Source organism: Mustela nivalis, assembly GCF_964662115.1.
Source record: "Mustela nivalis genome assembly, chromosome: X".
Taxonomy (NCBI): Eukaryota; Metazoa; Chordata; class Mammalia; order Carnivora; family Mustelidae; genus Mustela; species Mustela nivalis.
Genome location: NC_139040.1, coordinates 30097233 through 30118361, shown reverse-complemented (window position 1 = coordinate 30118361; position 21129 = coordinate 30097233). Strand labels below are relative to the sequence as shown.

Below are 21129 nucleotides of genomic sequence, written 5' to 3'. Positions count from 1 at the left end.
GTTCCAGTGTTTGCTCGAGTGGCACTTTCCCTGTGAGGCTGACCCCGAGCAGCTCATGAAAAACAGCTTGCCTGGCCACCAGCATCCCCACGACCCTTCCCTGCTCTGTTTTTCCATTGCATGCCTCTCTTCTAGGCTACCTAATTTACTGATGTATTATGTCCATTATTTATTCCTGTCTCTCTCTGCTGGAATATAAACTCAAGAGGGAGGATGTGTTAGCTTAGTTCACGGGTGCATCCCCAGCTCCTAGGACACTGCCTACAACCCAAGCCAGCTCTCATTATGGATTTGCAGCTGGAATGAATGAGAAGCCCGTCGGCTCTCCTAGAACCCACACTGCTGGGGAGAAGATGCTCAAGGAGAGAACAGAGCACATGGACCCGCCATCCACCTCTCAACGATGAAGTAAGAAACTGGGGGATAGTCCACTGCTTCTCAGTCTTGCAGGCTGTGGCTTATTAGTTGGACCATTCACTCCTTGCACTGCAGAAAGTGAGAGTTGGGTTTCTTTACAGCTTCATCGCTGTGACGTCATCAGACCTTAGGTTTAGTTGTTGCAGATTCCTAGTCACTCCATGTGCATTTGTAAATATTAGAAGCGACCGCCTTGGGTTGCCTGGGTGGCTCAGTCTTTAAGCGTCTGCTTTCGGCTCAGGTCATGATCCCGGGGTCCTGGGATCGAGTCCTGCATTGGCCACCTTGCTCAGTGGGAGAGCCTGCTTCTCCCTCTGCCTGCTGCTCCCCCTGCTTCGGCGCTCATCCTCTCTCTCTCTCTGACAAATAAATAAATAAATAAAATCTTTTAAAAAATTAAAAAATTAAAAAAAAATTTAAAAATTAAATTAAAAAATTTAAAAAAAATTTAAAAAAGCAACTGCCTTGTAAAATATGACTGTTTTGGGTACTCTTTGCTCTTTTTCCTAATAATAAAGAATTAACAAGAGTAATAACAATAACGATGGATATTATTTTCAATTGCTAGGTGTTGAACTTGTCAATAATAAGTAAGAATCATTAAGCTCATTTTAGAGGATATAAATGAGTCTCAGTAAGAGAAAGCACAAGGATAAGGATAAGGTGATAGAGCAGTAAACAGATGGTAAGCCTGGCACCAAAGTCTGTGAACTTCCTATCATCTATTTCAAGGTCAAGTATTGACATTACTGGGAAGAACTGCATCGCAGTGGAATATTAGTAATTAGGGGCAGGGGAAATAGGCAGATGCAAATATTTGACCAGTTTCCTGTCTGTTCAACACAGGTTGAAGCTGTTTGAAAATTTGTAAGTAAAGGAAATTTTAGGGTACCTGGGTGGCTCAGTTGGTTGAGCGACTCCCTTCAGCTCAGGTCATGAGCCTAGAGTCCTGAGATCGAGTCCTGCATTTGGGCTCCCTGCTCAGCACGAGCTCTGCTTCTTCCTCTGACTTCCCCTTCTCGTGCTCGTTCTCATTCTCTCTCTTGCTCTCAAATAAATGAATTCTTAAAAAAAAGAAATTTTACTAGAGCGACACAATGAAGTTGATTAAAAAAATTTTTAAGTGGATTTACTTTTTTTTTTTTTTTTTTTTTTAGTAATCTCTACACCCAACGTGGGGCTCAAACTCATGCCCCCCAGATCGAGTCACATGCTCTTCTGACTGAGCCAGCCAGGCGCCCTGATGAAGGTTGATTTTAAATACCTGGATGAACCAAGATCTATTTTAGCTCAAGAAAACATAATTGAAAATAGAATCTCTTTTGTATCACTGATGGCTGACACTTAAGAGACAACATACAAACTTTTCCCTTCGCTGCCTGCCAGAAGATTTTGTACAACTATTTTATTTCCTAAATAATTTTAGAGTTGTTCTAAGATTAGGATGTTCAGAATGACACAAAACCATGTGAAAGATTTTGTATGGTTAATATTTAAATAAAAGTACACAGGAAGAGCAAAAAAAGCCATAGGTAACCACTGAAACTTTTGGCATATTTCTTTTAAAATGTTTTTCTAACTCTGTATGTGAGTGTAGATACATATGAAATTTATTGAGGTTATACTGTCTAGAGTTTTACATACACATAGCTATCATTTTGGCTCTTTTTTTCTAACGATAAGTGTGATCATTTCAAGAGCAGAAATTAAAGGTCATTTGCAAAAAGAAGAGTAAGGGCAGGTCAAGTCTAAGCAAATATGAAAACATACAAAAAAGCCTACAAGAAATAACCATGGTTGTTACTGGTCAATAAATTCTGAGCATTCATTGTAATAAGTATGATTGTTTTCACAGGGAAAGCAAGAGAATTGGTGGAAACATCTGAAAATAATGAGGGATATTAATATAAAATCTGAAAGATTGAGAAGAAAATGTTAAAACTCTTTGGGGGCACTGAGTGAGAAGATTTGAATAGAAGAAGAGAACCCAAGTTCAGCTACGGGATGGTGGGCGTGGTGCCCGTGGGGTCTGGAATGGCTTCTCACTGGGAGTCATGTATAGACACCCCAGGACCAGTATCCTTAGCAGCTGGGAGCTCAAAGAAAGGAATCAGAGCTTTAATCAGTGTAAAACCTACAAAACCCATCTTCACAGTCAGAGAGCCCCAAGCAGGAAGTTTAAAAGGCCTCAGAGGAGGACACTCATTTCAAGCGGAAGGTCTTGAACTATAGGGATGAGGTCTTAGCCGCCATGGGATCTTTGTGCGGCCTTCAAAGCTGTCAACCGCCGAACTCCCCAAATATCACCGAACACCTGCTGATTTGACAAGGCTGAATGTATTCCTTACCGCGGTATGGGAGACCCCCACCTCACAAGGTTTTGGCAGTGTTTCAGGGAGGGAAGGAAAGATGAGAATTTATAAAGAAATGAAGGTTTTGATTTAAGGCAGAGGGTCTTTCAACACGGAGACTTGGGGCGCCTGGGTAGCTCAGTCGGTTAAGCTTCTGCCTTCGGCTCAGGTCAGGATCCCAGGGTCCTGAGATGGAGTCCCATGTCGGGCTCCTAGCTCAGTGGGGAGTCTGCTTCTCCCTCTCCCTCTGTCCCTCCCCACCACTCATGCTCTCTCTCTCTCTCCCTGTCTCAAATAAATAAATAAATAAAATCTTTAAAAACAAACAAACACGGAGACTTGATTAGGATTGAATAAGGATCGTGATGTCAGCATTCTAGGACTGGGGGTAGCAGCAAGGGGAGGATTTCGAGGAAAGGGAAAGATTTCAGGGAGCAAACCGTTGATGCTTTCCATTGAAGTTCCTGTAATGAAGAGAGAGGAGAGTCCTGGAAAGGCAATGCAAATGAAGACAGTTGACTAGCAAACTCTTGTGTATGTAGACAGTAAGGTGTGGTTTTATTTCTCAGTGTCTCGGCTGAGTGTGGCAAGAGACTGTTTTCATTCTGACCTTCTTACCATTTTTATGACTAATTCGCCTTAGGTATGTGTTTATTTTGTGATGTCAAAATCCTTTTGTTTCCCTGAATCCCGAGAAAAGAGGAGCCCTACTCTTAGGTAGTTTACTAAGTAAGCCCTGAGAGACAAAGGATATAACTAGCTTTAACCAGTCTGCTAAACCTGTTCTTTGTCCTGTTAAAAAGGAAAATTCAACTGAGTCCATTTTAAAGACGTTATTGGCTTTATTTAAGGATTCATGAATTGGGCAGCAAACAGATGGAAAGAGGCTCAGAGATGCCGTACAAGATGAAAGACTTTTGTACACTGAAGGGAGCAGAAACAAGGAAGATACTAGCAAAAAGTGAACTGGTTGTGGTGAGGTCACTTTCGTTTAGGTTACTTCACTAGTACTGACCTGGCAATTCCTGATTTACTGCTTTAGGATTCCATTTCTGGAAGAGGTAGAAACTGATACTAGGTCTGGCTTTGGTGACCAGGGGCTTAGCATAAGCGACTCCATTTTGAGTTAGCTGTCTCAGTTTGAACAGGTGGATTATTTTATTTAATGCTCACAAACACCTTGTGAAGTAGGTGCTATTATTACCCCTATTTTATAAAGGAGGAAACTGAGGCTCAGGGAGGTCATAGTTAGCTCACATTCACGCACCTGAAAGTACTTTTTTTCAGGCACATCAAGAAAAACCTACCTCCAACAAAACTGCCTTAATTTTTTTAAAGGTTTTATTTATTTATTTGACAATCAGAGAGAGAGAGCACAAGCAGGGGGAGCAGCAGAGGGAGAGGGAGAAGCAGGCTCTCTGCTGAGCAGGGAGCACGATGGGGGCCTGGATCCCAGGACCCTGGGATCATGACCCCAGCCGAAGGTAGACGTCTAACCGCATCAGCCACCCAGGCGCCCCCAAAACTGCCTCATTCTGTTCCACTTTCACAGGAGGGAGCCTGGATCAAGGTGCAAGATATATATTATGGGATGGATCTGCTCTCTTTGGGGCCCCTGGGGAGAAGGAGGCCAGGGTGGAAGGCAAAAGCCTCCGGTAACCCCAGTTTGGGTCTGGGTGGGCTCCTTGGGCGGCCGTACCCCCCCACCCCCCTCGGCAGCCCTCCCCTAGGCTGCCGGAAGCCGGCCCGCGCCCGCGCCGCCGCCGTGCCCGCCGCTCGCCGCCAGGAGGCGCTGCGACATAAGCGCCGGGAGGGGAGGGGCGGCGGCCACGTGACCCCGGAGTTGCGCGTGGGGTCGCGGGGCCCTGGGGTCCGCGGGGATGGCCCCCACCCGCTGCGGGCGCGCTCGCCTGCTCACCCCCCCCGCCCCCTCCACCACCTTCTCCTTCCGCTCTGCGGCGGCAACGACAGCGACTCAAGTCCAGTTTCCCTGACCTGTAACCTCCAGGGGACCCTGCCGATCAGCCGCGTGAGTTTCCTGGGCACCCGGAGCCCCTGGGAGGAGACCCCTAGCTCTGGCTCTGTGGCAGTTTTTGCCCTTCCCGCAAAGCAGGGGGTTGGGGGGTACTGGGGGCCAGGCTTTCCCCTAGCTCGGAGAGGCGCTGTCACATCCCGTCGTGCCCGTGGAGGGACGTGCTGTTCCCAGGGGGACCCCGTGGGAGTGAGCCGAGCGCGGGGAGCGGGGGTTGGTGGGGGGTAGTTTGGATCAATTGGCTCTTCTGGCAGGACCTCCTTGCCCAATAGGCACTGACCAAATTACTCCCACCCTCACATCACCCTTTTCACGGATATGCCCTAATTGCACTTGGTTGTGCACCGGGCTTGAGAGGTGCAAAAGGTGATTCTCTTACGTGCCTACGTTCCTAACTTGGAGTGGCGGGCCTTAGGCTCGCTCTACACCTGGCCTGGCAGAGCGGCCACGGATTGCCCAGGCTGCACACTTGGATCACCCAACTGGAAATGCCTTGCGCACCTCGAGACATCTGACAATTTCACACACACGCAGATGCTGACTTTGATGTGTCTGTCAGCACAACCCTCAGAAACTTCGTTCACCACCATTTTCACCAGGTGTTGTAACACGGGTAGTCCAGCTGGGGGAAATAAGCTAATTTAGAGAGAAACTAAATAATGGGATACATTGAGGGCTTTTAAAAAGAGCCTTACACTTTGCATACGATACAATCGACTCATTTTAAGTGTACGGTTCTTTTTTGGTAAATTGGCAGAGTTGTGCACCCATCACCACAATCTGGTTTGAGCGTATTTTGATCCCTATTCACCGCCCCCAGCCCGCTGTCCACTGCCAATTCCCATAAAACCACAGTTAATCTCTCCTCAGACTCCTTGCCCTAAGCAACCATTGATCCTTCTTCTGTCTCTATGCAGTTGCTTTTTCTGGACAATTCATAGGAATGGAAGCCTACACTGTGTGGTCTTTTGCGACTGGCTTCTTTCACTTAGAGCAATGTTTTCCAGTTCCATGAATGTCGTAGCATGTGTCTGTATGCCATTCCTTTCTGTAGCTGAATAATATTCCATGGTATGGATATACCCTTTGTTGGCCCATTAGTTGATGGACATTTGGGTGGTTTTTTTGGTTGTTGTTGTTGTTATTAAGAGTAATCCAATAATTGGGAACATTTGTGTAGACATATGTTTTCAATTCTTTTGATTTCACTGCCCTTCGCTGGCGCTCCCTCGGCAGGCTCCCTTAGCCAATTTCTATCCTAACTCTTTTTTTACTATTTTTTTTCTATCCTAACTCTTAACACACTGCCCCGTAAGCTTGAATTCATTCTCTGTCCCTCCACTAGAGAAGGCAAGGACCATGTTCCCTCGTTCCCTGCTTTACTAGTGGAATTTCTGCGTCAGATGGCAACTGTATGTTTCACTTTTTCGGGAACTTCCAGATTCTTTTCCAGGGTGGCTGCACCATTTAAGATGGCCACTGGTAAATGTGTGAAGTTTCCAATTTCTCCATCTCCTCCACAACACTTAGTTGGTCTTTTTGTTTGGTATCTCCTTGTGATGTTAATTTGCCTAGACTGAGTGGTATTTGGTTAATTCGTTTCACCTCATTTGAATGACTAGCTTTTTAAATATTATAAAATCTAGTTGCTGAAATGAAGAATACATAGCCGGTCCATGCAAGTTGCTCATGGCTCCAAGAGGGAGACAGAGAAACATAATTATAGTACAGTGTGTTAAGGATGCTGTGGGGGTCAGAGAAGAGGGATCCTAACCTCAGTTCGGAGGATGGAGGAAAGTATTCAAGAAGCCTTTTCTAGAAGGGGCTTTAAAGTACCTCTGGGTTTCTTTTCTATTCTTTTTTTAAAAATTTTGTTTATTTGACAGAGAGAGAGAGAGAGGGAGCATAAGCAGGGGGAGTGGGAGAAGGAGAAGCAGGCCTCCCGCTGAGCAGGGAGCCCGATGCGGGGCTCAATCCCAGGACCCTGGGACCATGACCTGAGCCAAAGGCAGACGCTTAACGACTGAGCCACCCAGGCACCCCTCTGGTTTTCTTTCTTGTATTTTTATCAAAATTATATACACATACACAGTTTTAAAAGTCAAGTAGTTCCACAAGCCTTGTTATTTTTTTTTTTAAAGATTTTATTTATTTATTTGACAGAGGGAGACACAGTGAGAGAGGGAACACAAGCAGGGGGAGTGGGCGAGAGAGAAGCACGCCTCTTCAGAAGCAGAGAGCCCGATGCGGGGCCCCATCCCAGAACCATGCCCTGAGCTGAAGGCAGATGCCCAATGGCTGAGCCACCCAGGTGTCCCCGTTATTTTTTTTTTTTAAAGAAAGGAGTCCCCAGCTTTTCTCCCCATTCCCTGCTCCGCCCCCCCCCCCCAAGCAACCACTTTCTATTCTTTTAACCCTTTGGCTATTTATTTCTCTATCTTTAAATAGCATAGCATGTTTTTATTTGAGGAAAAAAATAGCCCTGACATAGGCCAATTACCATCTTCACTTGTACTGATTTCTAAGTTGGTCAGCTGCATTAAATATTAACATATGGTTAATTATGAAAACCACAGTCACAGTGCAACCTGCCCTCTTGCAAATTAAACGAAAGAAGACACGCATTTCCAACAGTTAGGTACTGAGGTAAGACAAGATAATGCATTTTAAGGGACTGGCTAAGGAGTTTTCCTTACTGGTATTTTAGTACCATATAACTTTAATAAGCCAGAACCCAACTATAACCATTAATAAAGAAGGATGTTCTTTTCACTCGAACACAAAGAAAAAGCCAAATCACCGGTCAGCAGCGTAGGACAGAGGTTGGCAAACTATGACTTGTGATCTAATAAAGTTTTATCAGATGAACCATTATAATCGGCTAGTTCGTGGGGAACACTTGACTTTCAACCACAGTTAAACAAAATGTTATTCTTCTATTCCATTTTTTTCACTAGTAGACCTGTATAACAAAAGCTTGTAGTCCATTATTGTATTTCTGTCATTATATTTTATTATGAAACCTAAGAGGTTTATTTTCTGTCCTTCACAGAAGTTTGACAACTCTTGGTTTAACAGAATGAACAGAAATTGCCACGTACTTGCTGGGTGACCTTGGGAAGTCACTTCATTTCTCTGGTCCTGATTTTCATTATATATAAAATGGACATAAAGTGTGATGGGTGGAGGAGATAAGCTCTAGGGTGAAACCCCCCCTTCCTCTAAGTTTTATAATAATTAGTTAATTATGTAAGCATCGAAGATACCAGGAGCCATTAAAGGCATTGTGGATAGAGCAGGAAACAAGATCCCGTCCTGAAAGAGGATACTGTTCTAAATGAAAAGAGACTAAAGATGCAAAGTGTGGTCTGAGATTGGATCCTGACTGGAGCAAGCCAGCCTTATCGGACATTCAGGGGAAAGTAGGGAAATTGGAATATGGTTGGGTATTTGATGAGATAGAAATTTATTAATGTGCAACAGTGGAGGTGACCGACTGATTAAAAAAAAAAGTCACAAAGCATTATGTACCCATATTATCTCATTTTGGTAGAAAGTGCAGATATGTATTATGCACTCTTAGAAGCAGATCTGGAAGGATATGCACTAAGCTCTTTTTTTTTTTTTCAAAGATTTATTTGAGAGAGAAAAAGATGGCACGAGTGGGGGAAAGGCAGAGAGAGAGGGAGAAGCAGACTCCCCGCTAAGCAGGGAGCCCGACAAGGGGCTCGATCCCAGGACTCTGGGATCATCACCTGAGCCAAAGACTTAACTGACTGAGTGAACCCGGGCCCCCCCTGTACCAAGCTCTTAATATGGCTAATTTCTGGGAGGTGGTAATATAATGTTTCTCCTTTCTTACTTTTGCTTCTTAATTTTCTACAGGGAACCTACACTGCTTTTTATAAAAATAAAAGATTCTGTCTGATTGAAACAGAATCTCTTCCTTCGTGGAGTTTACATATCAGTCTCTCACATTACCGTGGCCGAATCTGTCCCTTGTTTTGTGGGGAAACAGCTGTAAATGAAGACTGCTCTCTCCCCCTGCAGGTGACGAAGGAGCATGGCTTTCTCTGGGAACCGATGCTGTTGGCATTTTCCTTGGAGTTTTCCTGGTGAGTAGAGCCTTCGTACACCCAGCGCTTCAGGAAGGGTTGGGATTCTATAGGGCGGCCGAGCATTAAAAAAGGTCAAGCGAGGCCAGGGTTGGCGGTGTCCGTCTGGGCAGTCACTGTCTAGGAGAGAAGGTGTCCAGTCTGATACCGGAGGCGGGTTTGTCTCTCTTGCGTCTGAGGACAAAGCATTGTGACAAAGCATTTGAATCTTATAACTACTTCTCTTATTCTAGGCTGGGGCTCCGTAAACCTGCCTCGTCTTTTGGTCAGTAAAGTCTGGTTGGAACACAGCCACACTCATTTGTTTATGAGTCCCCATCCCTGCCCTTGCCCTGCAGTGGCAGTGGGGAGCAGCGGCCCAGAGACCACATATGACCCACAGAACTAAAAACGTTTACCGTCTGGCCCTTGAAAGAGAAAGCCTGGGGACCCTGGGTCTTGCCACTTCCCAGTTCAGCGACCGAACTCTGATTTATAAACGTCATCCTCTCCTGAGCGTTATTAGTGTGTGTGCCACTGCTCCCAATGTCAGATAACTCTAGGTTACTCGTGATGTTAGATTTCTTACCCTGCAAAGTGGTGGTGAAGGCCAGACCCTAGAAAAACTGAAATTTCTGGAAATTTCTGGAAACTTCCAGAAAAATGATAGCCTGTGAGCCCAATCGGTAGCTGGCTAGTTGGTCCTCCATTCATCTAGCTAAGATCTACTTAGGCTTCAAATTTAGTTCAAGTGCCTCTTCCTCCCAGAAGCCTCCTCTCGCCCCTCACCCTGATTTCACTGTCCCAGGCCAGTGCTCCCACAGCACCCTTAGCAGACCCCGATCATAATACTTAGCACACCCCCCTGTAAGCGTGGATTTATCCCTCAGACTGTCCACCAGAGAGGGCAAGGACCATGTTCGCTCATTCCCTGGCGTAGCCTGAGCCCAGCGTAAAGCCTAGCATATAGAAGCACATAGTAGCTCCCTAGCTGCGATTCCTCGGCCACGCTGCTTCTCTGAACCTCAGTCTTCCTGTCAGTAAAATGGGGATAATGGTAACAGTATCTCCTTGTATTGTTGTGTGGATCAAACGTGTGTATATTAGCTATTCAGTGCATACTTGTGGAGGAACGAAGGAATGCATGACAGATAGGAGCTTGTTTGGGTTGTACTGGGCACAGTGAAAGTCTGCATTGGCTGTACCTAGAGTCACAGAGATTCACACGGATCGTTCTGTGTGCTCCGTTTGGACCAGCAACACACTCGTCCTCCACTGGCCACCCACACTAGAGCAGCCTTCATCCACCCTGTCAGCACTTACGGACTACCTGCTGTGCGCCGACGATGCTAGACGTTAGGGATGTACAGGGATACCCGGCGTTTCCATCCTCGTGGAGATTACGTTCTAGTGAGGAAGATGGGTCACAAACTGATACGTCATGTAGTACAGACCGGCATCAGTGATAAAGAAAAGAAACAGGCTAAATCACAGTCATTGAGATGGGATCTTACTGTCTTGTGATCAGAGATAGCTTCTTCAGAGATGAGGCTGGAGGAATGCGCCAACCACGAGAGGAACTGGGGAAAGAATATTCTAGGCCGACGAAGAGTGCATGCGAAGGCTGAAAGCCGTCAAGGATGTGGCACAGTCAAGAACATGGAAGGAGGCGAAGGAGGCTGGCAGGGTCAAGAGGCTGAGCTCTTTCTGAGAAGAGAAGGAAGTTGTTTAATGATTGTAAGCAGGATACGAACATCGGTCACTCTGTGTTTTTAGAAACTTAAAAAAAAATCTATGTGGGAGAATGATGGCGCCTCTCAAAGATGCTCACATACTAACCCCCAGAACTATGACTGTGTGGCTTTATATGACAGAAGGGACACTGCTTGTGTGACTCAGGATGGAAACCTGAGGAGATGACCCTGGTGGGTTCAATCGGATGACAAGGGTCCTTGTGAGAGGAAGGCAGAAGGGGCAGAGTCGGAGGGAGGGAATGTGTGCATGGAGGCAGGGCTCCCTGCCAGAACGATTGGAAGACAGAAGAAGGGGCTGCAGCCAAGGAATGTAGGCAGCGCATAGAGGCTGGGAAGAAAGGGGAACAGCATCTTCCTTAAAGCCCCCAGAAAGGGGAACGCCTGGGTGGCTCAGTTGGTTAAGCATCTGCCTTCGCCTCAGGTCATGATCCCGGGGGTCCTGGGATCGAGTCCCACATCGGGCTCCTTGTCCAGTGGGGGGCCTGCTTCTTCGTCTCCCTGCCGTTCCCCCTGCTTGTGTTCACTCTCTCTCTTTCTCTCCTTCACAGATAAAATCCTTAAAAACAAAAGCCCCCCAGAAGAACACAGCCCATGCGGACACCTAGACGTTTAGCCTTAATGAATCTCAGTTTGGACTTCTGACCTTCAAAACTGTAATATCTTACATTCATGGCATTTTAAGCCAGTAAATTTGTGCTAATTTGTTATGGGAGCCACAGAAAACCAATGCTCCTTGTGTGTAAAGAGAAACTAAAAACTAATGAGATTAATGATTTACAGGGGTGGATGGGAACTTCGGAAAAGAGTATTTTGACTTTGTATTCTCCAGTAGTGGTTCCCAAACTTTAGTGTGCATCAGAGTCCCCTAGGGAGCTGTCTGGGGGGACTCTGGGAGAAGGCCCCCCTCCAGCATTCGTAGTCCGGTAGGGTAGGCCGAGGCTGGAGCTCAGTATTTGCATCTCTAACAAGTTTCCAGATGAAGCTGATGCTGCTGGTTCAGGGGGCACACTTCAGAACCCTTGTTGGTGAAGACTGTCCCCCACCCCCAAACAGAACAGAAATCCCGTTCACTAGATAGTAGCTTTGTTTTCCCCAGGGATACGGGTTGGCAATTCTGAATCTACGTAGATTCTAGTCTCGAGCAAATGATCTATTGTGAGTAATGAGAACCACCTTTTACTCTGTCGGAGGAAGGAGTTACATGGAAGAAAAGACAGAAGACTGGTGGTGATCAGAGGTTATTGAACGTACCACGCGTCGTTTTGTATGCACGCGCCCGCCCACCCAGAGACAGATACAGAAATAGAATGGTTTGTGGATATGCGTATATCTCCTAGCTCTGTCTGCTTAGAAGGCCTGGAAGCAGCGACACCCCAAAACCGGGGAGCACACCTAGCACTCAGATCTGGGTTTCAAAACACCATTCTCCAAATAAAAGGAACCAGAACTCTCGGAGAAATGGGCTGATTCCCATGCTGGGGCAGGGAGACTAGAAGATGAGCCTGGAATGTCTTCTTCTGCCAGAAAGTAAGACAGTGTCCATGCAATAATGGCGACATGCCAGGATGATGCAGGAGTCACTTCGAGGGGGGTTCCAATGGTGAACTCTGTGACAAGCCACGAGATAATTAATGGTAGTAATGGATCATAACCCAGAGAGTAAAATTAGCACCCACGAGTCCATGCAAATATAAAGAAATAACTGAGTAAATAAACAAATGAGGGAGAAGGCAAAGCAATTAATTAAATTAACTAAATAAATTAATTAATAATTCCAATCAATAAATTAATAAAATGTAGAGATTAATTAATAAAATTAATTAATAAAATTAATAAAATTAATTAATTCCAATTAATACAATAATTAATTAATAAAATGTAGAAAGAACAATGGGACTAGAAACTTCTTCAGCAAGCGCCACGGTAATAACTATTTCAGGCCAGAACCATCCACGCACCAAGAAGGACACACCATCAGTTCTATAGTGTTCTTGGGAACGCACATAACCTAAATGGAGTCCTGATGAGCCATCGGGTAAACCCCAAAGTGAAACCCAGAATGAAAAGAGACCGAGAAACTATTCTGGGTTAAAAGGAGTCAAAGAAGACATCTGTGATCCCGACCTGAAAAAAGGACATTGGGACAAATGGAAAAAATACGTGTATCAATAATAGTATTTATTGCATGAGCATTAACTTCTCGGTCTGTAATACTGTACTGTGGTTCGATAAGATGGTAATAGAAATATATGTAAGATGGTTATAAAAAAATGGGAAATCTGGGTAGGGTATAGGAGGACACTTCATACTAGTTTTGCAACTTTCTGGGGCGGGGGGTAAGTCTATAATGTTTCAAAAGAAAAGTTGAAAGTGAAGTGACCTGAGCCACCCTGGGATCATGACCTGAGCTGAAGGCAGACGTTTAACTCACTGAGCCACCCAGGAGCCCCTCAATATTGTGGATTCAGAATCCTCTGGTATGTAAGCTGGACAGTTTATCATGGGGTTTGCATTTTATCTTTGTTTCCCCCCATAGTTTTTAATAGTGTTCCTCTCATCCAAGGGAGAACAAGGAAAAGGGGGGGGATTTCTTTGGTCCCTTCCTGTGTTTACCTCTGCCAAGGACTTTCCTCTTGAGAATCTGTCTCTGCCCCTTTCAAGGAAGGGTTTGAATTGTGCTGTCACCCAGACTGTGACCTTTGCAGAGCCCTGTTGGCCTGCTTGGGTTGCCACATGCTGTGCCCTTCCCTACATTTAGGCCTGTACCTGGAATGCTCTCTTATTAAAATTTTGTCTGTCTTTCAAGGCTCAGCTCCAGAACCACCCCCTCCAAGTTGTCTTCCTGGATTTACTCAGCCCAAAGCTATACTTCTCTTTCCTGGGTAAGTTATAGCTCTTAGTTCATTCCTCTTATTTGCCCCCTAGTCCCTCATCCGCGACCATATTCATTGCTTTGTACTTATTTGTATGCATGACTTACATCCTCTCTTCTACCGCATTAAAAATTCTTTGGGAGTAGGCACTTAAACGTTGTTCAGCTTGCAGTGAATTATTTTTTTCTCATTTTTAGTTGCAGAAAAGGTTCAGCAGTAAAATAAGTTGATTCCACCCCCACCCCCATGTACTTTGAATTGAATCTTTAGTTCCCCTAGTTTCTATAGAGCACTTTCTCTGTGAATTGTTGGAGTCACTTCCTTTGTCCCCAAGGGTCTCCTTTACAATTTAAAGTCTGTTGCTCTAGGATTTTCTTTTCCATTGCTTGGGTGGATTGCTTCCACCAGGGGGCGCTCGTTACTACATATAGGTGCATTTCTTCAGGTAAAATACCAAAGCGATGGAAAAACAAATAATAGGAGATTGGAACTGAACATCTCCCAAGATTTGACTTGGTCCCAGCACTAGCTGGCTACTCAAGCGGCATTTCACTTGTTATATTGTGTTTTGGTATGATTCTGGCCCTTGTGTAAAGACTAACGTCTTTTAACCTGCTTCATTTATTTCATATATATATATATATATATATATATATATATATATATATATATATATATTTTTTTTTTTTTAGATTTTATTTATTTATTTGACAGATAGACAGTATAAGTAGGCAGAGCAGCAGACAGAGGGAGAGGGAGAAGCAGACTCCCCGCTGAGCAGGAAGCCTGATGCAGGGCTCGATCCCAGGACCCTGGGATCATGACCCGAGCCGAAGGCAGAGGCTTAATCAACTGAGCCACCCAGGTGCCCCGTCATCTACAAATATATATTGAGCATGTACTTTGTATCAGATATTATTGTAGACACCGAGGCTTCATCTGTGAACAAAACCCACTAAGTTCCTGACTCCCAAAGCTTATATTCCTATGTGGGCAACAGATAATCCATTGAGATAAACACATAAAATACATAGGATAGATAGGGATAAATATCAAAGCAAGAAAAACAACTCAAAGCTTTATAGGCCATTGTAAGAATCTTGACTTTTTCCTGGAGTGTGATGGGAAGGAGTGGGGAATTTTGAGTAGAGGAGTGATGTGATTTGACATATTTTAAAAGAATTGCTCTAGTTGTGTTTTTGGATAAGAAGTCATCAGGGGACAAGCTTGGGCCAGTCTGATAGCTATGGAACTAGGGAGAAGTTGTTGGGTTTTGGGGTGTATTTCGAAGGTAGAGCCAAGTGCATTTGCTAACAGATCAGATGTAGGATGTTGGAGAAAGAGGAATGAAGGGAGACAGGGTCACCATGTTGCATAACACCAGGAGCATTGAATAAATGTGGCTGGTGCCCTCTGGAGTTGTGTAACACAGCATTTCTTTTCTGGATGTTGCCAAGGTTTTTGTTCTGAGCAGCTGGAAGGATGGAGTTGCATTGGTAAAGCCTGTGGGAAGAACAAGGTTGGAAGTATATCAGAAGCCCCATTTTGAAAGAAAGTGAAGACACAAAGGGAAAGCTATTCCATGCTGATGTACTGGGAAGAATCAGTATCGTTAAAATGTCTGTGCTCCCCAAAGCAATCTATAGACGGAGCGCCATCCTCACCAACATTCCAACAGCATTTTTCAGAGAAACAGAATGAATAATCCTAAAACATGTATGGAACTGCAAAAACCCCCAGGTAGCCAAAGTGACCTTGAGAGGGAAAAACAAAGCTGGAGGCATCATGCTCCCTGATTTCTATATTATTATGTTCCAAAGCTATAGTGATTAAAACAGTATGGAACTCGCATAAAAGCGGACATACAGATCCATGGAGCAGGATCGAGAGCCTGGAAATAAACCCACGCCTGTACAGTCAGCGAAGTATACAGCCACAGCGAGCAAGGATATACAGCAGGGAAAGGAGAGCTCTTCAAGAAACGGTGCTGGGAAAACTGGGCAGCCATATGCCAAAGTATAAAACTGGGCCACTGTCTTAGCACCATCCACACAAATTAACTCAAAATGGATTAAAGACTTGAATGTGAGACCTGAGACCATAAAACTCCTAGGAGAAAACACAGGTCATAAGCTCCTTGTCATAGGTCTTGGTGACGAGTATTTTGAATCTGGCACCAGAAACCAAAGCTATGAAAGCAAAAATAAACACAGGGGATGACATCACACTGAGAAGCATCTGCACAGCAGAGGAAACCATTCACAAAATTAAAAGACCATCTACCGAATGGGACAAAATATTTACAAATCACGTATCTAATAAGGGGCTGATATCCAAAATATATAAAGAACTCATCCAGCTCAGTAGCAAAAGGCAATCTGATTAAAAATTGCCTTTAGATCTGAGTGGAGATTTTTTTCGAAGAAGATATCCGGATGCCGGACAGGCACATGAACATACGCTCAGCATCACTCCTCATCAGGGAACTGCAAACCACAACCACAGTGAGCTACCACCCCACACCTGTCAGAATGGCTAGTATTAAAAAGCAAGAAATAACAAGTATTGGCGAGGATGCGGAGAGACGGGAACCCTCGCACATGGCCGACTGGAAGGCAGATTGGTGCCGCCATTATGGAAAGCAGTATGGTGAGTCCTCAGAGAATTAAAATGAAGCTACCGTATGAACCAGCAAGCCCACTTTGGGGTATTTATTCAAAGAAAATGAAAACACTAACTTGAAAAGATAGATGCACCTCATGTTCATTTCAGCATTATTTACAGTAGCCAGGATATGGCAACTACTGAGTGTCCATTGATGGATGAATGGAAAAAGAAATTTGTGTGTGTATGTGTATACATATATGTGACATGTAGTGGAATATTGTATGTATTACATATATACACGCATATATACATATGTATAAATATATGGAATATATAAATATATATAATGGAATGTTATTCAGCCATAGAAAAGAATAAAATCTTGTCATTTGCAACAACATGGGTGGACCTTGAGGGCATTATGCTAAGTAAAATAAGATAGGCGGAGAAAGACAAATACCATATTATCTCATTTCTATATGGACTCTAAAAACAAACAAACAAACAAAAAGAAAAACTAAGCTCATTGGGCACCTGTGTGGCTCAGTTGGTTAAGAGATTGCCTTTGGGGGCGCCTGGGTGGCTCAGTGGGTTAATCCTCTGCCTTCGGCTCAGGTCATGATCTCAGGGTCCTGGGATTGAGTCCCGCATAGGGCTCTCTGCTCGGCAGGGAGCCTGCTTCCTCCTCTCTCTCTCTGCCTACTTGTGATCTCTCTCTGTCAAATAAATAAATAAAATCTTTAAAAAAAGAGAGAGAGATTGCCTTTGGCTCAGGTCATGATCCTGGGGTTCTGGGATCAAGTCCTACACTGGACGCCCCCTGCTCTGTGTCTCCCTCTGCTTGCCACTACCCCTACTTGTGCTCTCTCTGGCAAATAAATGAATAAAGTCTTAAAAAAAAACTAAGCTCATTGATACAGAGAACCCATTGGTGGTAGCCAGAGGCAGGGGGTGGGGGTAGGAGAAATGGATGAACTGTTTTGTTTTTTTAAGACTTTATTTATTTGAGAGAGAGAGAGAGAGAGAGAGATAGCATGAGCAGGGGGGAGGGGCAGAAGGAGAGGGAGAAGCAGACTCCCTGCTGAGTAGGGAGCCCAACATGGGACTCCATCCCAGGATCCTGGGATCATGACCTGAGCTGAAGGCAGACTCTTAACTGACTGAGCCACCCAGGTGACTTGAACTGAGTTTTTAAAAATTTAAGTAAATGGTTGAAAAAAAATACTGTGGGAAGAACAAGGACGGAGGTATATCAGATGTTAACCTTTGGATATGTTAAATTTGAGATGCCCATTAGACATGTAAGTGGAGGGATGGAAGCTGTAGGCTGTCTGAGCCTGGCATTCATAGCAGTGGTTAGGGCTGGAGATGACCATCTTTTAGTCCTAGGCTTCTAGATAGTATTCAGAGCCCTGAGATGGATGATAAGAAGACACTGAGAACAGTTAGAGAAGGGAAGGGGACCAAGGACCCAGCCCTGGGGCACTCCCACATTGAAAGGTTAGCAAGACGAGGAGGAACAAGCCAAGGAGACTGGCAGGATATGGCCAACAAGGCAGAAGGAAAACCAGAAGACAGTGATGTCATGGAAGTCAAGCGAAGAAGGTTCTTCGGGGAAGAAGGACTGATCAACTATGGAAAGCATCTCCGTTTGGCCAAGCAAGAGGAGGGCTGAGAATTCTCGGTGGACTTCAGCAACCTCAGGGCCTTGATCACAGCCATCTCAGGAGGCGGAAGCTTAATGGGAGTGGATTCAAGAGAGAAGCGGGAGGAGGGAGATTGTCCGCGGGGGATGTGGACAAGCCTCGTGAAGAGTCGTTCTGTAGAGAAGAGTAAGGAAGTGGGGCAGTCACTGGAACCGTGTGGGGGGTGTTTCGAGGGGGTCCTTAGCATGGGAAGAATAGAAAGTTTGCCCCCGGAGTACTCACTGGTTGTTGGAGTTCACTTGTCCGTATTCACCGGCATGTCTTGGCCTGGCAGCCAGCCGTCCTCAGAGAAGCCAGAGGGCGAGGGAAGGGAAGTCGTCAGCAGGTCTGAGCAGAACAGACTAGGGAAAGCCCTGGACAGCCTTTAAGGGACCTGGACTTAGAACCTCTGTGCTTAGCAAAGGAGAGAGTGTCTCCGAGTGTGGGAAACAGAACAGAGCCATGAGCTGTCGCTGTTCCAAGTGGCCCCCGTGGTGACTGCGGCCTCCTTTGCCAACCTTGGAGGATCTGGCTTCAGTTACGCTAAAATGGGCGTGGGGGTCCCCTTCCAGAAACATTGCCTATTGCACAGAAGGAAGAGGAAAAGAACTTCCTACAGATACGGTGAGGATGGCTAAGCCCCAGGGAGAGCTTGAACGCAGTGGGAAAACGGACATAAACATTCAGGCCTCAGTTCCACGAAGTCTTTCCTAGGTCCCGGGTAAGAAGTCCCCTCAGGTTCAGAACACGGCGTGGTACGGGGCTCGCCGCTTAGCTCCATGTTTTTGGTGTGATGGCTTCGGAAACGTGGCTGAGTTTTCCTGGCCTCCGTGTACAGTTCGGATGTGAATTTCTTTCCTCTTGTCTGGTCTTCAAGGCCCCGCCCAAGTGTTCCCTGTTGGGCGGAGCCTGCTCGGCAAGATGAATCCTTTTCTTCTCAACATTACCATAACCACTTTTTCTCCTTGGGCCTCAGTTTCTCACCCACTTCATCTCGATGTAATAAGACCAGGATTCCCCTCGTTGGGGTTTTGCCAGGATTACAGAAGCTGATACACATGTGAAGCACCTAGCATAGCGCCCGGCATGTGGTCAGTGCCCAGTACTCCCTTGGTATTTGTCTCTCTTCTCAAGGGATGCGACTGTGCCTTTAGTTTTGCGCCACTAATTCATAGCAGCAGGTCCGGCATAGTATACTAGGTGCTTAATAAGTTTTTGTGTGAATAAACCAGGTTTCTGAATCAAAGTCGGTTCCTGTTCTGTGCTTTCGTATATGGAGAGCCCTTTTAACATCTCACTTACTTATTCCTGTGTACCAGTTCATGTGGTTAAGGACAAAGGTTCTAGAGCCTGTTCACCTGGTTCATATCATTGCTTTGCCACTTATTCGCTTATTAACCTATCAGCGCCTCAGCTTCCTTGACTAGAAAGTGAGAAAGAACTATGGGAAGCTAAACAGAGTTCCTGAATGCTCAAGAGTTAACTACACTTACTATTAATCTTCTTGTTAAGTACATGATTTATTGAACACCTCTGATGTTTCAGGGAATGTGCTAGACCATCGAGATGCAAAGAGGACTACAGCTTAGTCCCTGCTCTCAAGTTAGCTTGTACAGAGGCCAGTAGAGGAACAGAGAGTCTATCCTGCCCTTTCACATGCTCCCTCCCCATGAACTTTCTGAAAAGGTTGGCATTTATATTCTTCCCTTTCTCACCCCAATGAGGTCGGGTGAGAGGGAATGGAAAGGACCCCTTTCTAGCTCGTGCTCGTAACAGAGAACCTCGCAGAGATGGTGAGAAGGGAGCCATACTTAAATGATTGAGGTCAAGGGCAGGGAGCTGGAGGATGAAAACCTCTATGCCTCTGTCTCTGAGGAAACCAATAAAGCCATTGAAGCTTGGCCATTTCCCCCAAGCAGTTAATGCGAACAGTAGAATTTAGAGTTCCCGGTGTTCCTCTGGAGCTGAATTTGGCAGGTGATAAGCAGCTTGTAAAAGGGCTTATTATTTGAGCAGAGCTTTGGCTGCCTGACTTTTCAAGTTGATTATTTATTTTGCGTGTTGTATAACAGAGAATTGGGCAACGCTCAGAAGAGGCCTTCTGGGTCAGAGAGTAGGGACTTTTCTGGCTCTCCCTTCCCAACAGAACCAGATTCTAGCTGCAGAGTGAGGGGCAAGCTTACAGATGAGCCCAGGCCGTGGCTTTTGGAGAGCCCTTAGCCACCAGACCAGCCTTCTTAATCAACAGGGGCTGGACACATCCAAGTTTTCCTTAAGTCCTAGTTCAAGAAAAAAAATGGGCACGTGTAATTTCTCCAACTTACACTGATCATGCGACCTTGCCTTTGACAGATACGCTTTTCAAGACCAACTTTTGGTCATCGGCTAGAGGCCATCATACATGGGGTCCCCGTCATCTCAGGGAGGACATGTTCTGAAAGGTAGAGCTTTCTGCGGGTCCTGGTGAAAAATGGCCAAGAGGTCTTCCCTCCTCCGTGAGGGGGGTGCCAAGGCGAAATCGTCCCCAGCCCTTTTGGTTCAAGCTTTAAAGCCTTGTGCCTCTCAGCCTATGCTAGCTAACCCTGCTGGTTTGTTGGCATCTTGAGGATTTAGAAGCACAGAATGAGGGAAGTTTCTGGTCTTTCTATTCTAAACTTTAAAAAGTGGATGGAACCTGGTCCCTCAAGGGATTGAGATGGTCTTGACAAAGAGAAACTTGGTTGTGTCTTTTTTTTCCCCTCACTTTTCTCTTATTTGGTTTTGATGGCAGCCCGAATCCGTGAGGAAGTTCTGATGTAGAGGCTCTAAGCCAGCTTTGTGTCCAGTGGATAGTAGGAAAATGGGAAGTGGCAGGAGGTGACGGGTGCCCAGGAAGAGAGTTCATGAGCTATCAAACGAATTTTGGGTGTCTTAGGGTATTTTGCAGACTGGTTGGCCCTTTCCTGTCATGTAGCAATGCCATCGGGAGCCCATGAACTTGAAGGGCACCATGGCAGAGAAAAAGACAGCTGAAAGCCCACGCACCTTCATTGCCTCATCCCAGAGGGGATGCCCGTCACGTCTGCCTGCATTTCAGTGACAGGAACTCATCACCTAACCCTGACCTAACTGCAAGGGAGACTGGGATATGGGGCAGCTGGCCATGGCCTCCGTGGCATTCCCCGGGTCCCAGATGACCATTAACTTCCCATCCCACTCAGGGAATGTAGGAGTGATGCTTATTTTTTTTTTTTAAACATTTGTTTTTTTTAAAGAAGGAGTGATGCTTATGTTCTAATTCTGTAACGGACTGAGCAGCGATCACTGAAGCCCCTCT

The 21129-nt window shown here is 45.4% G+C and overlaps 1 protein-coding gene across 1 annotated transcript in view; it reads left to right on the top strand.

Annotated features, from left to right (window-relative positions):
- Positions 1–4236: 4236 nt before the first annotated feature.
- Positions 4237–21129, top strand: part of LOC309855868 (uncharacterized protein) — a gene marked incomplete at its 5' end in the record, with an annotated part of 86830 nt that continues 69937 nt past the window's right edge. The window contains 4 exons of the mRNA XM_082716508.1: positions 4237–4252; positions 4499–4797; positions 8851–8915; positions 13455–13530. Of these exons, the coding sequence (XP_082572634.1) occupies positions 4237–4252; positions 4499–4797; positions 8851–8915; positions 13455–13530 (456 nt within the window). The remainder of the gene's footprint in view (positions 4253–4498; positions 4798–8850; positions 8916–13454; positions 13531–21129) is intronic.